This window comes from Nerophis lumbriciformis, linkage group LG16 (assembly GCF_033978685.3).
Source record: "Nerophis lumbriciformis linkage group LG16, RoL_Nlum_v2.1, whole genome shotgun sequence".
Taxonomy (NCBI): Eukaryota; Metazoa; Chordata; class Actinopteri; order Syngnathiformes; family Syngnathidae; genus Nerophis; species Nerophis lumbriciformis.
Genome location: NC_084563.2, coordinates 1865196 through 1889598, shown reverse-complemented (window position 1 = coordinate 1889598; position 24403 = coordinate 1865196). Strand labels below are relative to the sequence as shown.

Genomic DNA, 24403 nt, shown 5'->3' with positions numbered 1-24403 from the left:
AGTTCAATAACCACACTTGAAGACACACACCTTTACTGTACACATACACACACACCGATCAAGAAACACACAATGACACGTTCTCACACACACAAACAAACACACACACAGTTTAAAAGACAAACATTAGGACACATATACTTACACATACACACACACATGTCAAGAAACACACAGCCACGCACGCACACATTTACATACACACACACACACACACCAGGAAACAAACATTAAGACACACACACACACACACACACAAACACATACGCACACACATTTCAGGAAACACATTCATGCACACACGTCAGGAAACAAATATTAAGAAACACGCATTTACACATACACACACACACAGTTCAATAACCACACTTGAAGACACACACCTTTACTGTACACATACACACACACCGATCAACAAACACACAATGACACGTTCTCACACACACAAACACACACACACAGTTTAAAAAACAAACATTAGGACACATATACTTACACATACACACACACGTCAAGAAACACACATTTACACATTCACACACGCAGTTCAAGAACCACACTTGAAGACACACACCTTTACTGTACACATACACACACACCGATCAAGAAACACACAATGACACGTTCTCACACACACAAACACACACACACAGTTTAAAAGACAAACATTGGGACAAGTATACTTACACATACACACACACACGTCAAGAAACACACACACATTTACATACATACACACACACACCAGGAAACAAACACTAAGACACACACATTAACATACACACACACACACACACATTTCAGCAAACACATTCATGCACACACGTCAGGAAACAAATATTAAGAAACACGCATTTTCACGAACACACACACAAGTCAAAAGAAAACACACATTTACACATACTGTACACACACATAGTTCAAGAACCACACTTGAAGACACACACCTTTACTGTACACATACACACACATCGATCAAGAAACACACAATGACACGTTCTCACACACACACACAGAGTTTAAGAAAGAAACATTAGATTGTCGTCAGGTTGTGTCATTAAAAGCTTGCATATTGTAGTTTGTCCCCACTTTGACAGTTGGAATGTGTGTGTGTGTGTGTGTGTGTCCTTGGACAGGCGCCCTGGCCATCCTGGTCCCGGAGCTGGACCTGGTGATCTCGCTGGTGGGCTCGGTCAGCAGCAGCTTCCTGGCGCTCATCTTCCCGCCCATCCTTCAGATCCTGACCCTGCACGGCGAGGGCCCGTCGCCGGCCGCCACGGCCAAGAACCTGGTCATCAGCCTGCTGGGCCTGGTGGGCTTCATGACGGGGACCTACGTGGCCGTGGAGCAGATCGTCGCCCGCAACGCCCTCAAGCGGGAGGAGCCGCTGGCCGCCTTCGCACTCCAATGATGGCAGGACCGATTACCCTTTTTTCCGGAACCCGTGTTTTTAGTGACGGGCGTGGCCATGGTGTCTGTTGTCACGCACTGCTCAGTCCTTCAGGTAGGTGCTCGCTCCTCTTTGACTACCTCAACAGTCTCGCTGACGACACGCCCAAACTTCTCCTGCCCACGTTTCAGTTGCACTTTGATGGAACGCCTTACGCACTGAAAACTTCTAAAGTCTTTGGCTGTGTCTCATTTCGCACGCTTGCACACTTCCACTTAGTCCCTTCGTGTGTTCCCACATCTTGGTTAGAAGTGAAATATTGCCATCATCATTCCCAGTACCGACTACTACTTTTCTCCTACGCTTTGAACCCTGCGGCTTATAAAACGGTTCGGCTAATTAAACATTTTTTTTCGTTTTAAAAAGACTTAAAAGGTGCTGCTTTGCTCTTCTGTCCGGACCAGGGGTCTCAAACTCAAATCACCTGGGGGCCGATTTAGGTACGGTCTGGGTCACAAGGTATTCACTTCAGAACCACGTTTTCACCAACTGACTACTACTGTTGTGACCCATTATGGATGTGAAAATGTTATATTCTGGAACTGCTTGCTTACAGGAAGTTGCTCTTTGTGTGTTGGATAAATATATTTAACTGTTTAAGGGCCACAATCGCAGTAAACAACCAAGTTAAGTTGAGGTCCCACAAAATATGGGCCAGCAGGCTGCAAATTCCTCTGCGGGCCGCGAGTTCGAGACCCCTGGTCTAGACGGAGCTTTGAACCGGAAGTGCAAGTGCCATTCCTTCGTACTCGGGAGGGATTCTGCACTCATCACTGACGAGGCTAATTAATATGTTCCTAAAAGTCCACAAATTAGGCGCGGCGTCGTATGAAGCCCAGACCCGAAATTCGGGTCGATACATTTGTACAAAATAAACACGGTTCGCATTTTAGATTGCACACAAACGAGATTCAAGATACCGTAAAATCCAAGCCATAAGCCTCTACTTTTTTCCCTACGCTTTGAACCCTGCGGCTTATAAAACGGTTCGGCTAATTAAACATTTTTTTTTCGTTTTAAAAAGACTTAAAAGGTGCTGCTTTGCTCTTCTGTCCGGACCAGGGGTCTCAAACTCAAATCACCTGGGGGCCGATTTAGGTACGGTCTGGGTCACAAGGTATTCACTTCAGAACCACGTTTTCACCAACTGACTACTACTGTTGTGACCCATTATGGATGTGAAAATGTTATATTCTGGAACTGCTTGCTTACAGGAAGTTGCTCTTTGTGTGTTGGATAAATATATTTAACTGTTTAAGGGCCACAATCGCAGTAAACAACCAAGTTAAGTTGAGGTCCCACAAAATATGGGCCAGCAGGCTGCAAATTCCTCTGCGGGCCGCGAGTTCGAGACCCCTGGTCTAGACGGAGCTTTGAACCGGAAGTACAAGTGCCATTCCTTCGTACTCGGGAGGGATTCTGCACTCATCACTGACGAGGCTAATTAATATGTTCCTAAAAGTCCACAAATTAGGCGCGGCGTCGTATGAAGCCCAGACCCGAAATTGCGGTCGATACATTTGTACAAAATAAAAACGGTTCGCATTTTTAGATTGCATCGTCGACCCTGCACACAAACGAGATTCAAGATACCGTAAAATCCAAGCCATAAGCCTCTACTTTTTCCCTACGCTTTGAACCCTGCGGCTTATAAAACGGTTCGGCTAATTAAACATTTTTTTTCGTTTTAAAAAGACTTAAAAGGTGCTGATTTGCTCTTCTGTCTGGACCAGGGGTCTCAAACTCAAATCACCCTGGGGGCCGATTTAGGTACGGTCTGGGTGATGGTGGTCCCCACTTCAGAACCACGTTTTCACCAACTGACTACTACTGTTGTGACCCATTATGGATGTGAAAATGTTATATTCCGGAACTGCTTGCTTACAGGAAGTTGCTCTTTGTGTGTTGGATAAATATATTTAACTGTTTAAGGGCCACAATCGCAGTAAACAACCAAGTTAAGTTGAGGTCCCACAAAATATGGGCCAGCAGGCTGCAAATTCCTCTGCGGGCCGCGAGTTCGAGACCCCTGGTCTAGACGGAGCTTTGAACCGGAAGTGCAAGTGCCATTCCTTCGTACTCGGGAGGGATTCTGCACTCATCACTGACGAGGCTAATTAATATGTTCCTAAAAGTCCACAAATTAGGCGCGGCGTCGTATGAAGCCCAGACCCGAAATTCGGGTCGATACATTTGTACAAAATAAACACGGTTCGCATTTTAGATTGCACACAAACGACATTCAAGATACCGTAAAATCCAAGCCATAAGCCTCTACTTTTTTCCTACGCTTTGAACCCTGCGGCTTATAAAACGGTTCGGCTAATTAAACACTTTTTTTCGTTTTAAAAAGACTTAAAAGGTGCTGCTTTGCTCTTCTGTCCGGACCAGGGGTCTCAAACTCAAATCACCTGGGGGCCGATTTAGGTACGGTCTGGGTCACAAGGTATTCACTTCAGAACCACGTTTTCACCAACTGACTACTACTCTTGTGACCCATTATGGATGTGAAAATGTTATATTCTGGAACTGCTTGCTTACAGGAAGTTGCTCTTTGTGTGTTGGATAAATATATTTAACTGTTTAAGGGCCACAATCGCAGTAAACAACCAAGTTAAGTTGAGGGCCACAAAATATGGGCCAGCAGGCTGCAAATTCCTCTGCGGGCCGCGAGTTCGAGACCCCTGGTCTAGACGGAGCTTTGAACCGGAAGTGCAAGTGCCATTCCTTCGTACTCGGGAGGGATTCTGCACTCATCACTGACGAGGCTAATTAATATGTTCCTAAAAGTCCACAAATTAGGCGCGGCGTCGTATGAAGCCCAGACCCGAAATTCGGGTCGATACATTTGTACAAAATAAAAGCGGTTAGCATTTTAGATTGCACACAAACGACATTCAAGATACCGTAAAATCCAAGCCATAAGCCTCTACTTTTTTCCTACGCTTTGAACCCTGCGGCTTATAAAACGGAGCGGCTGACTTATGGATTTTTCTTACTAAAAAAAACACAAACAAAATACACTTTTGGATGAGTTCAGAACCCTTCTTTTTCGAGGCTTGAAATGGAAAGTGGAAGTGCCGTTCCGTCTTCCGGCCGTCCGTCGCGTTACTACACGTATGGATTCTTCATTCATCGCCCCAATGCATCAATTGTACGTTTTACAATATAACTAAAACAATTCTTACTTGTGTGGTGTCTGTAGGAGTGTTTTCACGCTTGTTTCCACGTGCTATTACAATGTGATCAAGCTAGCGTCATTCGCATTAGCTAACATGCTAATGAGTGTGTGTGTGTTAGTGTTATTAACTCACGACGGCATTCTTTTTGTATTGATTCACTTTCACCAATTCCTCGGTAAATTCACCAAAACGTCAGCGTGGAGTTATTGAGTCTCATGACCATGACTTCTGTTTTGTTTGATCAGCCGTTTTACTGCCGTGTTACAGACACCGTTTGTACATAATTAAGGTATGTAAATAAATATTTCCATGTAAATAACTCATTTCACAACGTATATATCTGCGGCTTATAGTCCAGCGCGACTTATATATGGAATACATGTTTTTCCGACAGTGAATAATCAGGGGCGGCACGACCCGGGCCTTCAGGAACTAAGTAGACAGTGTCTTTGTTTAAGTGTACTATTTGCGACACAGCCCCCAGCGTCTTGTAACGTGGTCTTTTCACCACAGGCATAAGGAAAATAAACGGAATTTGTCACGAGCAGTTCAAGTTTTGAAGGTTTTGTTACAATTTTTTTGGAATTTTGCCTATCACTCACAATCCTTATGTAAGACAAGAACACATGTTTTAGTTTTTTTTATGCATTCTAAATTGTAAATGTAATATATACATGATGTAAGTATGTATGTCATGTAGTAACATTCATAACAACATGTAATATATACATGATGTAAGTATATATGTAGTATCTAGTAACATTCATAATAACATGTAATATATACATGATGTAAGTATATATGTAGTATCTAGTAAGATTCATAATAACATGTAATATATACATGATGTAAGTATACATGTAGTATCTAGTAACATTCATAACAACATGTAATATATACATGATGTAAGTATATATGTCATGTAGTAACATTCATAATAACATGTAATATATACATTCATAATAACATGTAATATATACATGATGTAAGTATATATGTAGTATCTAGTAAGATTCATAATAACATGAAATATATACATGATGAAAGTATAAATGTAGTATCTAGTAACATTCATAATAACATGCAATATATACATGATGTAAGTATATATGTCATGTAGTAACATTCATAATAACATGTAATATATACATGATGTAAGTATACATGTAGTATCTAGTAACATTCATAATAACATGCAATATATACATGATGTAAGTATATATGTCATGTAGTAACATTCATAATAAGTAATTTATACATGATGTAAGTATAAATGTAGTATCTAGTAACATTCATAATAACATGTAATATATACATGATGTAAGTATATATGTAGTATCTAGTAACATTCATAATAACATGTAATATATACATGATGTAAGTATATATGTAGTATCTAGTAACATTCTTAATAACATGTAATATATACATGATGTAAGTATATATGTAGTATCTAGTAACATTCATAATAACATGTAATATATACATGATGTAAGTATATATGTCATGTAGTAACATTCATAATAACATGTAATATATACATGATGTAAGTTTATATGTCATGTAGTAACATTCATAATAACATGTAATATATACATGATGTAAGTATATATGTAGTATCTAGTAACATTCATAATAACATGTAATATATACATGATGTAAGTATATATGTAGTATCTGGTAACATTCATAATAACATGTAATATATACATGATGTAAGTATATATGTCATGTAGTAACATTCATAATAAGTAATATATACAAGATGTAAGTATATATGTAGTATCTAGTAACATTCATAATAACATGTAATATATACATGATGTAAGTATATATGTAGTATCTAGTAACATTTATAATAACATGTAATATATACATGATGTAAGTATATATGTCATGTAGTAACATTCATAATAAGTAATATATACAAGATGTAAGTATATATGTAGTATCTAGTAACATTCATAATAACATGTAATATATACATGATGTAAGTATATATGTCATGTAGTAACATTCATAATAACATGTAATATATACATGATGTAAGTATATATGTCATGTAGTAACATTCATAATAACATGTAATTAGTACATGATGTAAGTATATATGTCATGTAGTAACATTCATAACAACATGTAATATATACAAGATGTAAGTATATATGTAGTATCTAGTAACATTCATAATAACATGTAATATATACATGATGTAAGTATATATGTAGTATCTAGTAACATTCATAATAACATGTAATATATACATGATGTAAGTATATATGTCATGTAGTAACATTCATAATAATATGTAATATATACATGATGTAAGTATATATGTAGTATCTAGTAACATTCATAATAACAAGTAATATATACATGATGTAAGTGTATATGTCATGTAGTAAAATTCATAATAACATGTAATATATACATGATGTAAGTATATATGTCATGTAGTAACATTCATAATAACATGTAATATATACATGATGTAAGTATATATGTAGTATCTAGTAACATTCATAATAACATGTAATATATACATGATGTAAGTATATATGTCATGTAGTAACATTCATAATAATATGTAATATATACATGATGTAAGTATATATGTAGTATCTAGTAACATTCATAATAACAAGTAATATATACATGATGTAAGTGTATATGTCATGTAGTAACATTCATAATAACATGTAATATATACATGATGTAAGTATATATGTCATGTAGTAACATTCATAATAACATGTAATATATACATGATGTAAGTATATATGTCATGTAGTAACATTCATAATAACATGTAATATATACATGATGTAAGTATATATGTAGTATCTAGTAACATTCATAATAACATGTAATATATACATGATGTAAGTATATATGTCATGTAGTAACATTCATAATAACATGTAATATATACACGATGTAAGTATACATGTAGTATCTAGTAACATTCATAATAACATGTAATATATACATGATGTAAGTATATATGTCATGTAGTAACATTCATAATATGTAATATATACATAATGTAAGTATATATGTCATGTAGTAACATTCATAATAACATGTAATATATACATGATGTAAGTATATATGTAGTATCTAGTAACATTCATAATAACATGTAATATATACATGATGTAAGTATATATGTAGTATCTAGTAACATTCATAATAACATGTAATATATACATGACGTAAGTATATATGTAGTATCTAGTAACATTCATAATAACATGTCATATTTACTTATTTTGATCATTTTAAGAATACGGCGGCGTATTATTTTCACAAACCCATCACATCCTTCACTTTCCCTTCAACAACAACAACAACAAGACTACTACTAATCATGGCAGACTTGACGAGAGACAACCAAGACTAGTTTGGGACAAACGATGATCCAGGATCTTTTATTTTTGAACCCGAATATAAGGAGGACGTGAAACACTTAACCATCATGTAGCAGTATTGCTAAGTGCTATACAAGGTATACAAACGTAATAAAACAATATCTTACTGTACAATGTCTGCTCTCACTGGGATGTTTACATGATGAAGTAGCCATAATCCTTACACAGTTAAAAAAAAATTAAAAAATTAAAATGCCACCTCCTGCTTGCTGTATTTTACGACTTAGAATGCATCAAAAAAAAAAGAAAAACATATTGATTGTGAATGATTGACAAAATAAAAAGTGCAATTCCCATTACAAAAAAAAAAAGGCTAAATATATTTTTTGGGGTGGGTTTTTATTACAAGGTGAAGTGAGCATCTTGTAGGAAGCTGTCAATCACGTTTTGCTGACCCATGATCCATGTTTGACACGTTGAAACGCCAGTGGGAAGAGTTCACATTAAAACTGCAATTTGAAAAGGCCTAAAAAGCACTTTAGTCACGTCTTCCAGATGGTTGCACAAAATTAAGTCAACAACACCCGCCAATTTTTTTTTTTTTTTTTTTTTTTTTTTTCAGGGGCATTTTTATGACTGAAACGGTGTGAAACGCTCTTTAAAGATTATTCGAGCAGCACAGATGTTCAAACGGCATCTTTTAGCATTCACGTGGTGTAATATATGTCATCTAGCAATTCTAGAAGGACTTAAGTCGTCCTGCGGAAGAAGAAATACGAACGTGTCGTCGCTCCTCCGTGAATCTTCCGAAGCATTTATTTAAGCTACAATCATGTCGTCCTCGGCCTGCTAGGACCGCCCGTGGAAGATAAATGTCCACATCGTACGTCACCTGTGCAAAATTAAGTCTGAAGTACAAACATCTCTCATCCATCCTCTGCTAAGAATAAAAACATGAAGACAAAAACTACTTTACAAGTCTTTTTTGGAAGCTTTTCTGTAGGGACAAACTTTTGTTGCACATCCATAGTCTGGACTTGAGCAAATCCAACATCACTGACCAAAAATACTTTAAAAAAATAAAATAAAAAGTGTAATAAAAGAGGTGAAAAATAATAACCATATTGATAATATATGAATAAAAAGTTGTAATGTTGACTCTGAAAAAACAAAGCTGCCATGTTTGTTTCTTGAACGCTGTCATTGCTCAAAAAATAATAAAGAATCAAAATGAATGTTGTTATGAATTATTGACTTTTTTAAGGCTCCAATTATTTAAAAAAAAAATTAATTAACTTTGCGGGAAAATATTGCATATTTTGTGTGTTTTCCATATTAAAAAAAACACATTTTCTTTGACAAAAAGGGCAAAAATCATGAAATAAATAAATAAATGCAAGCATATTTTTTTTATTTTGGATCCCCATGAATTTTATTAATTCATAATTTTTTATTAATTTACAGTTTTTATTTAAACCGTCAATGTTATGAATTATTGACCTATTTAAGGCTCCAATTACTTTTTGGGGGGATAATATTGCATATTTTGTGTTTTCTTTACCACAAAAAACAGGGTTTTGACAAAAGACGTAAAGAAAAAAGTGGATCAAAATCAATGTTAGGAATTATTGACTTATTTAAGGTTCCAATTATTTAAAAAACATTTTTTTAATCACTTTGCGGGAAAATATTGCATATTTTGTGTGTTTTCCATATTAAAAAAAACACATTTTCTTTGACAAAAAGGGTAAAAATCATGAAATAAATAAATAAATGCAAGCATATAATCAATTGATAGATCTGAAGTTGATCTAGAGATTTCAGCAATAAAAGTATTATTAAAAAAAACTTAGTTTTAACACTTTTATGACTGGGACTCTTTTGGATCCCCATGAATTTTACTAATTCATAATTTTGTATTATTTTATAGTTTTCATTTAAACTGTCAATGTTATGAATTATTGACCTATTTAAGGCTCCAATGACTTTTTGAAGGGGATAATATTGCATATTTTGTGTTTTCTTTACCACAAAAAACAAGGTTTTGACAAAAAAGGCGTAAAAAAAAAGTGGATCAAAATCAATGTTAGGAATTATTGACTTATTTAAGGCTCCAATTATTTAAAAAACATTTTTTTAATCACTTTGCGGGAAAATATTGCATATTTTGTGTGTTTTCCATATTTAAAAAAAACACATTTTCTTTGACAAAAAGGGCAAAAATCATGAAATAAATAAATAAATGCAGACGTATAATCAATTGATAGATCTGAAGTTGATCTAGAGATTTCAGCAATAATAGTATTATTTTTTTTAAACTTAGTTTTAACACTTTTATGAGTGGGACTCTTTTGGATCCCCATGAATTTTACTAATTCATAATTTTGTATTAATTTACAGTTTTTATTTAAACTGTCAATGTTATGAATTATTGACCTATTTAAGGCTCCAATGAATTTTTGAAGGGGATAATATTGCATATTTTGTGTTTTCTTTACCACAAAAAACAGGGTTTTGACAAAAAGGGCTTAAAAAAAAAGTGGATCAAAATCAATGTTAGGAATTATTGACTTATTTAAGGCTCCAATTATTTAAAAAACATTTTTTTAATCACTTTGCGGGAAAATATTGCTTATTTTGTGTGTTTTCCATATTAAAAAAAACACATTTTCTTTGACAAAAAAGGGCAAAAATGATGAAATAAATAAATAAATGCAGACGTATAATCAATTGATAGATCTGAAGTTGATCTAGAGATTTCAGCAATAAAAGTATTGTAAAAAAAACTTAGTTTTAACACTTTTATGAGTGGGACTCTTTTGGATCCCCATGAATTTTACTAATTCATAATTTTGTATTATTTTACAGTTTCTATTTAAACTGTCAATGTTATGAATTATTGACCTATTTAAGGCTCCAATGACTTTTTGAAGGGGATAATATTGCATATTTTGTGTTTTCTTTACCACAAAAAACAAGGTTTTGACAAAAAGGGCGTAAAAAAAAAAAGTGGATCAAAATCAATGTTAGGAATTATTGACTTATTTAAGGCTCCAATTATTTTAAAAAACATTTTTTTAATCACTTTGCAGGAAAATGTTACATATTTTGTGTGTTTTCCATATAAAAAACACATTTTCTTTGACAAAAAGGGCAAAAATCATGAAATAAATAAATAAATGCAGACGTATAATCAATTGATAGATCTGAAGTTGATCTAGAGATTTCAGCAATAAAAGTATTGTAAAAAATGTAGTTTTAACACTTTTATGAGTGGGACTCCTTTGGATCCCCATGAATTTTATTAATTCATAATTTTTTGTATTAATTTACAGTTTTTATTTAAACTGTCAATGTTATGAATTATTGACCTATTTAAGGCTCCAATGACTTTTTGAAGTGGATAATATTGCATATTTTGTGTTTTCTTTACCACAAAAAACAGGGTTTTGACAAAAAGGGCGTAAAAAAAAAAAAAGTGGATCAAAATCAATGTTAGGAATTATTGACTTATTTAAGGCTCCAATTATTAAAAAAACATTTTTTTAATCACTTTGCGGGAAAATATTGCATATTTTGTGTGTTTTCCATATTTAAAAAAAACACATTTTCTTTGACAAAAAGGTCAAAAATCATGAAATAAATAAATAAATGCAGACGTATAATCAATTGATAGATCTGAAGTTGATCTAGAGATTTCAGCAATAAAAGTATTATTAAAAAAAACTTAGTTTTAACACTTTTATGAGTGGGACTCTTTTGGATCCCCATGAATTTTACTAATTCATAATTTTTTATTAATTTACAGTTTTTATCTAAACTGTCAATGTTTTGAATTATTGACCTATTTAAGGCTCCAATGACTTTTTGAAGGGGATAATATTGCATATTTTGTGTTTTCTTTACCACAAAAAACAGGGTTTTGACAAAAAGGGCGTAAAAAAAAAAGTGGATCAAAATCAATGTTAGGAATTATTGACTTATTTAAGGCTCCAATTATTTAAAAAACATTTTTTTAATCACTTTGCGGGAAAATATTGCATATTTTGTGTGTTTTCCATATTAAAAAAAACACATTTTCTTTGACAAAAAGGGTAAAAATCATGAAATAAATAAATAAATGCAAGCATATAATCAATTGATAGATCTGAAGTTGATCTAGAGATTTCAGCAATAAAAGTATTATTTAAAAAAACTTAGTTTTAACACTTTTATGAGTGGGACTCTTTTGGATCCCCATGAATTTTATTCATAATTTTGTATTAATTTACAGTTTTTATTTAAACTGTCAATGTTATGAATTATTGACCTATTTAAGGCTCCAATGACTTTTTGAAGGGGATAATATTGCATATTTTGTGTTTTCTTTACCACAAAAAACAGGGTTTTGACGAAAAGGGCGTAAAAAAAACCCCTCAGTGGATCAAAATCAATGTTAGGAATTATTGACTTATTTAAGGCTCCAATTATTTAAAAAACATTTTTTTAATCACTTTGCGGGAAAATATTGCATATTTTTTGTGTTTTCCATATTTAAAAAAAACACATTTTCTTTGACAAAAAGGGCAAAAATCATGAAATAAATAAATAAATGCAGACGTATAATCAATTGATAGATCTGAAGTTGATCTAGAGATTTCAGCAATAAAAGTATTGTAAAAAACTTAGTTTTAACACTTTTATGAGTGGGACTCTTTTGGATCCCCATGAATTTTACTCATTCATAATTTTGTATTAATTTACAGTTTTTATTTAAACTGTCAATGTTATGAATTATTGACCTATTTAAGGCTCCAATGACTTTTTGAAGGGGATAATATTGCATATTTTGTGTTTTCTTTACCACAAAAAACAAGGTTTTGACAAAAAAGGCGTAAAAAAAAAAAAAGTGGATCAAAATCAATGTTAGGAATTATTGACTTATTTAAGGCTCCAATTATTAAAAAAACATTTTTTTAATCACTTTGCGGGAAAATATTGCATATTTTGTGTGTTTTCCATATTTAAAAAAAACACATTTTCTTTGACAAAAAGGGCAAAAATGATGAAATAAATAAATAAATGCAGACGTATAATCAATTGATAGATCTGAAGTTGATCTAGAGATTTCAGCAATAAAAGTATTATTAAAAAAAAACTTAGTTTTAACACTTTTATGAGTGGGACTCTTTTGGATCCCCATGAATTTTACTCATTCATAATTTTGTATTAATTTACAGTTTTTATTTAAACTGTCAATGTTATGAATTATTGACCTATTTAAGGCTCCAATGTCTTTTTGAAGGGGATAATATTGCATATTTTGTGTTTTCTTTACCACAAAAAACAGGGTTTTGACAAAAAGGGCGTAAAAAAAAAAGTGGATCAAAATCAATGTTATGAATTATTGACTTATTTAAGGCTCCAATTATTAAAAAAACATTTTTTTAATCACTTTGCGTGAAAATATTGCATATTTTGTGTGTTTTCCATATAAAAAAAACACATTTTCTTTGACAAAAAGGGCAAAAATCATGAAATAAATAAATAAATGCAGACGTATAATCAATTGATAGATCTGAAGTTGATCTAGAGATTTCAGCAATAAAAGTATTATTAAAAAAAACTTAGTTTTAACACTTTTATGAGTGGGACTCTTTTGAATCCCCATGAATTTTACTAATTCATAATTTTGTATTAATTTACAGTTTTCATTTAAACTGTCAATGTTATGAATTATTGACCTATTTAAGGCTCCAATGACTTTTTGAAGGGGATAATATTGCATATTTTGTGTTTTCTTTACCACAAAAAACAGGGTTTTGACAAAAAGGGCGTAAAAAAAAAAGTGGATCAAAATCAATGTTAGGAATTATTGACTTATTTAAGGCTCCAATTATTTAAAAAACATTTTTTTAATCACTTTGCGGGAAAATATTGCATATTTTGTGTGTTTTCCATATTAAAAAAAACACATTTTCTTTGACAAAAAGGGTAAAAATCATGAAATAAATAAATAAATGCAAGCATATAATCAATTGATAGATCTGAAGTTTATCTAGAGATTTCAGCAATAAAAGTATTATTTAAAAAAACTTAGTTTTAACACTTTTATGAGTGGGACTCTTTTGGATCCCCATGAATTTTATTCATAATTTTGTATTAATTTACAGTTTTTATTTAAACTGTCAATGTTATGAATTATTGACCTATTTAAGGCTCCAATGACTTTTTGAAGGGGATAATATTGCATATTTTGTGTTTTCTTTACCACAAAAAACAAGGTTTTGACAAAAAAGGCGTAAAAAAAAAAAAAGTGGATCAAAATCAATGTTAGGAATTATTGACTTATTTAAGGCTCCAATTATTAAAAAAACATTTTTTTAATCACTTTGCGGGAAAATATTGCATATTTTGTGTGTTTTCCATATTTAAAAAAAACACATTTTCTTTGACAAAAAGGGCAAAAATGATGAAATAAATAAATAAATGCAGACGTATAATCAATTGATAGATCTGAAGTTGATCTAGAGATTTCAGCAATAATAGTATTATTAAAAAAAACTTAGTTTTAACACTTTTATGAGTGGGACTCTTTTGGATCCCCATGAATTTTACTAATTCATAATTTTGTATTAATTTACAGTTTTTATTTAAACTGTCAATGTTATGAATTATTGACCTATTTAAGGCTCCAATGACTTTTTGAAGGGGATAATATTGCATATTTTGTGTTTTCTTTACCACAAAAAACAGGGTTTTGACAAAAAGGGCGTAAAAAAAAACCCCCTCAGTGGATCAAAATCAATGTTATGAATTATTGACTTATTTAAGGCTCCAATTATTTAAAAAACATTTTTTTAATCACTTTGCGGGAAAATATTGCATATTTTGTGTGTTTTCCATATTAAAAAAAAACACATTTTCTTTGACAAAAAGTGCAAAAATGATGAAATAAATAAATAAATGCAGACGTATAATCAATTGATAGATCTGAAGTTGATCTAGAGATTTCAGCAATAAAAGTATTATATAAAAAAACTTAGTTTTAACACTTTTATGAGTGGGACTCTTTTGGATCCCCATGAATTTTACTAATTCATAATTTTGTATTAATTTACAGTTTTCATTTAAACTGTCAATGTTATGAATTATTGACCTATTTAAGGCTCCAATGACTTTTTGAAGGGGATAATATTGCATATTTTGTGTTTTCTTTAACACAAAAAACAGGGTTTTGACAAAAAGGGCGTAAAAAAAAAGTGGCTCAAAATCAATGTTATGAATTATTGACTTATTTAAGGCTCCAATTATTTAAAAAACATTTTTTTACTCACTTTGCGGGAAAATATTGCATATTTTGTGTGTTTTCCATATTAAAAAAAACACATTTTCTTTGACAAAAAGGGTAAAAATCATGAAATAAATAAATAAATGCAAGCATATAATCAATTGATAGATCTGAAGTTGATCTAGAGATTTCAGCAATAAAAGTATTGTAAAAAATGTAGTTTTAACACTTTTATGAGTGGGACTCTTTTGGATCCCCATGAATTTTATTAATTCATAATTTTGTATTAATTTACAGTTTTTATTTAAACTGTGAATGTTATGAATTATTGACCTATTTAAGGCTCCAATGACTTTTTGAAGGGGATAATATTGCATATTTTGTTTTCTTTACCACAAAAAACAGGGTTTTAACAAAAAGGGTGTAAAAAAAAAGTGGATCAAAATCAATGTTAGGAATTATTTACTTTTTTTAAGGCTCCAATTATTTAAAAAATAATTAATTCACTTTTCGGGAAAATATTGCATATTTTGTGTGTTTTTCATATTAAAAAAAAACACATTTTCTTTGACAAAAAGGGCAAAAATGATGAAATAAATAAATAAATGCAGACGTATAATCAATTGATAGATCTGAAGTTGATCTAGAGATTTCAGCAATAAAAGTATTGTAAAAAACTTAGTTTTAACACTTTTATGAGTGGGACTCTTTTGGATTCCCATGAATTTTATTAATTCATAATTTTGTATTAATTTACAGTTTTCATTTAAACTGTCAATGTTATGAATTATTGACCTATTTAAGGCTCCAATGACTTTTTGAAGGGGATAATATTGCATATTTTGTGTTTTCTTTACCACAAAAAACAAGGTTTTGACAAAAAGGGCGTAAAAAAAAAAAAGTGGATCAAAATCAATGTTAGGAATTATTGACTTATTTAAGGCGCCAATTATTTTAAAAAACATTTTTTTAATCACTTTGCGGGAAAATGTTGCATATTTTGTGTGTTTTCCATATTAAAAAAAACACATTTTCTTTGACAAAAAGGGCAAAAATCATGAAATAAATAAATAAATGCAGACGTATAATCAATTGATAGATCTGAAGTTGATCTAGAGATTTCAGCAATAAAAGTATTATTAAAAAAAACTTAGTTTTAACACTTTTATGAGTCGGACTCTTTTGGATCCCCATGAATTTTACTCATTCATAATTTCGTATTATTTTATAGTTTTCATTTAAACTGTCAATGTTATGAATTATTGACCTATTTAAGGCTCCAATGACTTTTTGAAGGGGATAATATTGCATATTTTGTGTTTTCTTTACCACAAAAAACAGGGTTTTGACAAAAAGGGCGTAAAAAAAAAAAGTGGATCAAAATCAATGTTAGGAATTATTGACTTATTTAAGGCTCCAATTATTTTTTTAAACATTTTTTTAATCACTTTGCGGGAAAATGTTGCATATTTTGTGTGTTTTCCATATTAAAAAAAACACATTTTCTTTGACAAAAAGGGTAAAAATCATGAAATAAATAAATAAATGCAAGCATATAATCAATTGATAGATCTGAAGTTGATCTAGAGATTTCAGCAATAAAAGTATTGTAAAAAAAAATGTAGTTTTAACACTTTTATGAGTGGGACTCTTTTGGATCCCCATGAATTTTACTAATTCATAATTTTGTATTATTTTACAGTTTTTATTTAAACTGTCAATGTTATGAATTATTGACCTATTTAAGGCTCCAATGACTTTTTGAAGGGGATAATATTGCATATTTTGTGTTTTCTTTACCCAAAAAAACTGGGTTTTGACAAAAAGGGCGTAAAAAAAAACCCTCAGTGGATCAAAATCAATGTTAGGAATTATTGACTTATTTAAGGCTCCAATTATTTAAAAAACATTTTTTTAATCACTTTGCGGGAAAATATTGCATATTTTGTGTGTTTTCCATATTTAAAAAAAACACATTTTCTTTGACAAAAAGGGCAAAAATCATGAAATAAATAAATAAATGCAGACGTATAATCAATTGATAGATCTGAAGTTGATCTAGACATTTCAGCAATAAAAGTATTATAAAAAAAAAACTTAGTTTTAACACTTTTATGAGTGGGACTCTTTTGGATCCCCATGAATTTTACTCATTCATAATTTTGTATTAATTTACAGTTTTTATTTAAACTGTCAATGTTATGAATTATTGACCTATTTAAGGCTCCAATGTCTTTTTGAAGGGGATAATATTGCATATTTTGTGTTTTCTTTACCACAAAAAACAGGGTTTTGACAAAAAGGGCGTAAAAAAAAAAGTGGATCAAAATCAATGTTATGAATTATTGACTTATTTAAGGCTCCAATTATTAAAAAAACATTTTTTTAATCACTTTGCGTGAAAATATTGCATATTTTGTGTGTTTTCCATATAAAAAAAACACATTTTCTTTGACAAAAAGGGCAAAAATGATGAAATAAATAAATAAATGCAGACGTATAATCAATTGATAGATCTGAAGTTGATCTAGAGATTTCAGCAATAAAAGTATTATTAAAAAAAACTTAGTTTTAACACTTTTATGAGTGGGACTCTTTTGAATCCCCATGAATTTTACTAATTCATAATTTTGTATTAATTTACAGTTTTCATTTAAACTGTCAATGTTATGAATTATTGACCTATTTAAGGCTCCAATGACTTTTTGAAGGGGATAATATTGCATATTTTGTGTTTTCTTTACCACAAAAAACAAGGTTTTGACAAAAAGGGCGTAAAAAAAAAAAGTGGATCAAAATCAATGTTAGGAATTATTGACTTATTTAAGGCTCCAATTATTTAAAAAACATTTTTTTACTCACTTTGCGGGAAAATGTTGCATATTTTGTGTGTTTTCCATATAAAAAGCACATTTTCTTCAATGTTATGAATTATTGACCTATTTTTGAAGGGGATAATATTGCATATTTTGTGTTTTCTTTACCACAAAAAACAGGGTTTTGACAAAAAGGGCGTAAAAAAAAAAAGTGGATCAAAATCAATGTTAGGAATTATTGACTTATTTAAGGCTCCAATTATTTTTTTAAACATTTTTTTAATCACTTTGCGGGAAAATGTTGCATATTTTGTGTGTTTTCCATATTAAAAAAAACACATTTTCTTTGACAAAAAGGGTAAAAATCATGAAATAAATAAATAAATGCAAGCATATAATCAATTGATAGATCTGAAGTTGATCTAGAGATTTCAGCAATAAAAGTATTGTAAAAAAAAATGTAGTTTTAACACTTTTATGAGTGGGACTCTTTTGGATCCCCATGAATTTTACTAATTCATAATTTTGTATTATTTTACAGTTTCTATTTAAACTGTCAATGTTATGAATTATTGACCTATTTAAGGCTCCAATGACTTTTCGAAGGGGATAATATTGCATATTTTGTGTTTTCTTTACCCAAAAAAACTGGGTTTTGACAAAAAGGGCGTAAAAAAAAACCCTCAGTGGATCAAAATCAATGTTAGGAATTATTGACTTATTTAAGGCTCCAATTATTTAAAAAACATTTTTTTAATCACTTTGCGGGAAAATATTGCATATTTTGTGTGTTTTCCATATTTAAAAAAAACACATTTTCTTTGACAAAAAGGGCAAAAATCATGAAATAAATAAATAAATGCAGACATATAATCAATTGATAGATCTGAAGTTGATCTAGACATTTCAGCAATAAAAGTATTATAAAAAAAAAACTTAGTTTTAACACTTTTATGAGTGGGACTCTTTTGGATCCCCATGAATTTTACTAATTCATAATTTTTTTATTAATTTACAGTTTTTATTTAATTTGTCAATGTTATGAATTATTGACCTATTTAAGGCTCCAATGACTTTTTGAAGGGGATAATATTGCATATTTTGTGTTTTCTTTACCACAAAAAACAGGGTTTTGACAAAAAGGGCGTAAAAAAAAAAAGTGGATCAAAATCAATGTTAGGAATTATTGACTTATTTAAGGCTCCAATTATTTAAAAAAAACATTTTTTTAATCACTTTGCGGGAAAATATTGCATATTTTGTGTGTTTTCCATATTTAAAAAAAACACATTTTCTTTGACAAAAAGGGCAAAAATGATGAAATAAATAAATAAATGCAGACGTATAATCAATTGATAGATCTGAAGTTGATCTAGAGATTTCAGCAATAAAAGTATTATTAAAAAAAAACTTAGTTTTAACACTTTTATGAGTGGGACTCTTTTGGATCCCCATGAATTTTACTCATTCATAATTTTGTATTAATTTACAGTTTTTATTTAAACTGTCAATGTTATGAATTATTGACCTATTTAAGGCTCCAATGTCTTTTTGAAGGGGATAATATTGCATATTTTGTGTTTTCTTTACCACAAAAAACAGGGTTTTGACAAAAAGGGCGTAAAAAAAAAAGTGGATCAAAATCAATGTTATGAATTATTGACTTATTTAAGGCTCCAATTATTAAAAAAACATTTTTTTAATCACTTTGCGTGAAAATATTGCATATTTTGTGTGTTTTCCATATAAAAAAAACACATTTTCTTTGACAAAAAGGGCAAAAATGATGAAATAAATAAATAAATGCAGACGTATAATCAATTGATAGATCTGAAGTTGATCTAGAGATTTCAGCAATAAAAGTATTATTAAAAAAAACTTAGTTTTAACACTTTTATGAGTGGGACTCTTTTGAATCCCCATGAATTTTACTAATTCATAATTTTGTATTAATTTACAGTTTTCATTTAAACTGTCAATGTTATGAATTATTGACCTATTTAAGGCTCCAATGACTTTTTGAAGGGGATAATATTGCATATTTTGTGTTTTCTTTACCACAAAAAACAGGGTTTTGACAAAAAAGGCGTAAAAAAAAAAAAAGTGGATCAAAATCAATGTTAGGAATTATTGACTTATTTAAGGCTCCAATTATTAAAAAAACATTTTTTTAATCACTTTGCGGGAAAATATTGCATATTTTGTGTGTTTTCCATATTTAAAAAAAACACATTTTCTTTGACAAAAAGGGCAAAAATGATGAAATAAATAAATAAATGCAGACGTATAATCAATTGATAGATCTGAAGTTGATCTAGAGATTTCAGCAATAATAGTATTATTAAAAAAAACTTAGTTTTAACACTTTTATGAGTGGGACTCTTTTGGATCCCCATGAATTTTACTAATTCATAATTTTGTATTAATTTACAGTTTTTATTTAAACTGTCAATGTTATGAATTATTGACCTATTTAAGGCTCCAATGACTTTTTGAAGGGGATAATATTGCATATTTTGTGTTTTCTTTACCACAAAAAACAAGGTTTTGACAAAAAAGGCGTAAAAAAAAAAAAAGTGGATCAAAATCAATGTTAGGAATTATTGACTTATTTAAGGCTCCAATTATTTAAAAAACATTTTTTTAATCACTTTGCGGGAAAATATTGCATATTTTGTGTGTTTTCCATATTTAAAAAAAACACATTTTCTTTGACAAAAAGGGCAAAAATCATGAAATAAATAAATAAATGCAGACGTATAATCAATTGATAGATCTGAAGTTGATCTAGAGATTTCAGCAATAAAAGTATTATTAAAAAAAACTTAGTTTTAACACTTTTATGAGTGGGACTCTTTTGGATCCCCATGAATTTTACTCATTCATAATTTTTTATTAATTTACAGTTTTTATCTAAACTGTCAATGTTTTGAATTATTGACCTATTTAAGGCTCCAATGACTTTTTGAAGGGGATAATATTGCATATTTTGTGTTTTCTTTACCACAAAAAACAGGGTTTTGACAAAAAGGGCGTAAAAAAAAAGTGGATCAAAATCAATGTTAGGAATTATTGACTTATTTAAGGCTCCAATTATTAAAAAAACATTTTTTTAATCACTTTGCGTGAAAATATTGCATATTTTGTGTGTTTTCCATATAAAAAAAACACATTTTCTTTGACAAAAAGGGCAAAAATCATGAAATAAATAAATAAATGCAGACGTATAATCAATTGATAGATCTGAAGTTGATCTAGAGATTTCAGCAATAAAAGTATTATTAAAAAAAACTTAGTTTTAACACTTTTATGAGTGGGACTCTTTTGGATCCCCATGAATTTTACTAATTCATAATTTTTTATTAATTTACAGTTTTTATCTAAACTGTCAATGTTTTGAATTATTGACCTATTTAAGGCTCCAATGACTTTTTGAAGGGGATAATATTGCATATTTTGTGTTTTCTTTACCACAAAAAACAGGGTTTTGACAAAAAGGGCGTAAAAAAAAAAGTGGATCAAAATCAATGTTAGGAATTATTGACTTATTTAAGGCTCCAATTATTTAAAAAACATTTTTTTAATCACTTTGCGGGAAAATATTGCATATTTTGTGTGTTTTCCATATTAAAAAAAACACATTTTCTTTGACAAAAAGGGTAAAAATCATGAAATAAATAAATAAATGCAAGCATATAATCAATTGATAGATCTGAAGTTTATCTAGAGATTTCAGCAATAAAAGTATTATTTAAAAAAACTTAGTTTTAACACTTTTATGAGTGGGACTCTTTTGGATCCCCATGAATTTTATTCATAATTTTGTATTAATTTACAGTTTTTATTTAAACTGTCAATGTTATGAATTATTGACCTATTTAAGGCTCCAATGACTTTTTGAAGGGGATAATATTGCATATTTTGTGTTTTCTTTACCACAAAAAACAGGGTTTTGACGAAAAGGGCGTAAAAAAAACCCCTCAGTGGATCAAAATCAATGTTAGGAATTATTGACTTATTTAAGGCTCCAATTATTTAAAAAACATTTTTTTAATCACTTTGCGGGAAAATATTGCATATTTTTTGTGTTTTCCATATTTAAAAAAAACACATTTTCTTTGACAAAAAGGGCAAAAATCATGAAATAAATAAATAAATGCAGACGTATAATCAATTGATAGATCTGAAGTTGATCTAGAGATTTCAGCAATAAAAGTATTGTAAAAAACTTAGTTTTAACACTTTTATGAGTGGGACTCTTTTGGATCCCCATGAATTTTACTCATTCATAATTTTGTATTAATTTACAGTTTTTATTTAAACTGTCAATGTTATGAATTATTGACCTATTTAAGGCTCCAATGACTTTTTGAAGGGGATAATATTGCATATTTTGTGTTTTCTTTACCACAAAAAACAAGGTTTTGACAAAAAAGGCGTAAAAAAAAAAAAAGTGGATCAAAATCAATGTTAGGAATTATTGACTTATTTAAGGCTCCAATTATTAAAAAAACATTTTTTTAATCACTTTGCGGGAAAATATTGCATATTTTGTGTGTTTTCCATATTTAAAAAAAACACATTTTCTTTGACAAAAAGGGCAAAAATGATGAAATAAATAAATAAATGCAGACGTATAATCAATTGATAGATCTGAAGTTGATCTAGAGATTTCAGCAATAAAAGTATTATTAAAAAAAAACTTAGTTTTAACACTTTTATGAGTGGGACTCTTTTGGATCCCCATGAATTTTACTCATTCATAATTTTGTATTAATTTACAGTTTTTATTTAAACTGTCAATGTTATGAATTATTGACCTATTTAAGGCTCCAATGTCTTTTTGAAGGGGATAATATTGCATATTTTGTGTTTTCTTTACCACAAAAAACAGGGTTTTGACAAAAAGGGCGTAAAAAAAAAAGTGGATCAAAATCAATGTTATGAATTATTGACTTATTTAAGGCTCCAATTATTAAAAAAACATTTTTTTAATCACTTTGCGTGAAAATATTGCATATTTTGTGTGTTTTCCATATAAAAAAAACACATTTTCTTTGACAAAAAGGGCAAAAATCATGAAATAAATAAATAAATGCAGACGTATAATCAATTGATAGATCTGAAGTTGATCTAGAGATTTCAGCAATAAAAGTATTATTAAAAAAAACTTAGTTTTAACACTTTTATGAGTGGGACTCTTTTGAATCCCCATGAATTTTACTAATTCATAATTTTGTATTAATTTACAGTTTTCATTTAAACTGTCAATGTTATGAATTATTGACCTATTTAAGGCTCCAATGACTTTTTGAAGGGGATAATATTGCATATTTTGTGTTTTCTTTACCACAAAAAACAGGGTTTTGACAAAAAGGGCGTAAAAAAAAAAGTGGATCAAAATCAATGTTAGGAATTATTGACTTATTTAAGGCTCCAATTATTTAAAAAACATTTTTTTAATCACTTTGCGGGAAAATATTGCATATTTTGTGTGTTTTCCATATTAAAAAAAACACATTTTCTTTGACAAAAAGGGTAAAAATCATGAAATAAATAAATAAATGCAAGCATATAATCAATTGATAGATCTGAAGTTTATCTAGAGATTTCAGCAATAAAAGTATTATTTAAAAAAACTTAGTTTTAACACTTTTATGAGTGGGACTCTTTTGGATCCCCATGAATTTTATTCATAATTTTGTATTAATTTACAGTTTTTATTTAAACTGTCAATGTTATGAATTATTGACCTATTTAAGGCTCCAATGACTTTTTGAAGGGGATAATATTGCATATTTTGTGTTTTCTTTACCACAAAAAACAAGGTTTTGACAAAAAAGGCGTAAAAAAAAAAAAAGTGGATCAAAATCAATGTTAGGAATTATTGACTTATTTAAGGCTCCAATTATTAAAAAAACATTTTTTTAATCACTTTGCGGGAAAATATTGCATATTTTGTGTGTTTTCCATATTTAAAAAAAACACATTTTCTTTGACAAAAAGGGCAAAAATGATGAAATAAATAAATAAATGCAGACGTATAATCAATTGATAGATCTGAAGTTGATCTAGAGATTTCAGCAATAATAGTATTATTAAAAAAAACTTAGTTTTAACACTTTTATGAGTGGGACTCTTTTGGATCCCCATGAATTTTACTAATTCATAATTTTGTATTAATTTACAGTTTTTATTTAAACTGTCAATGTTATGAATTATTGACCTATTTAAGGCTCCAATGACTTTTTGAAGGGGATAATATTGCATATTTTGTGTTTTCTTTACCACAAAAAACAAGGTTTTGACAAAAA

At 29.9% G+C, this 24403-nt stretch overlaps 1 protein-coding gene across 3 annotated transcripts in view; it reads left to right on the top strand.

Annotated features, from left to right (window-relative positions):
• Window positions 1–24403, top strand: part of slc36a1 (solute carrier family 36 member 1) — a 532187-nt gene that overhangs the window by 91520 nt on the left and 416264 nt on the right. For 2 of the 3 annotated variants that reach the window (XM_061976518.1, XM_061976517.1), the window contains exon 12: window positions 1137–5630. In XM_061976518.1, the coding sequence (XP_061832502.1) occupies window positions 1137–1411 (275 nt within the window). In that variant the 3' untranslated portion in view covers window positions 1412–5630. Of the gene's footprint in view, window positions 1–1136; window positions 5631–24403 lie in introns of those variants that run through there. The other variant, XR_009816923.1, reaches the window with a different exon arrangement.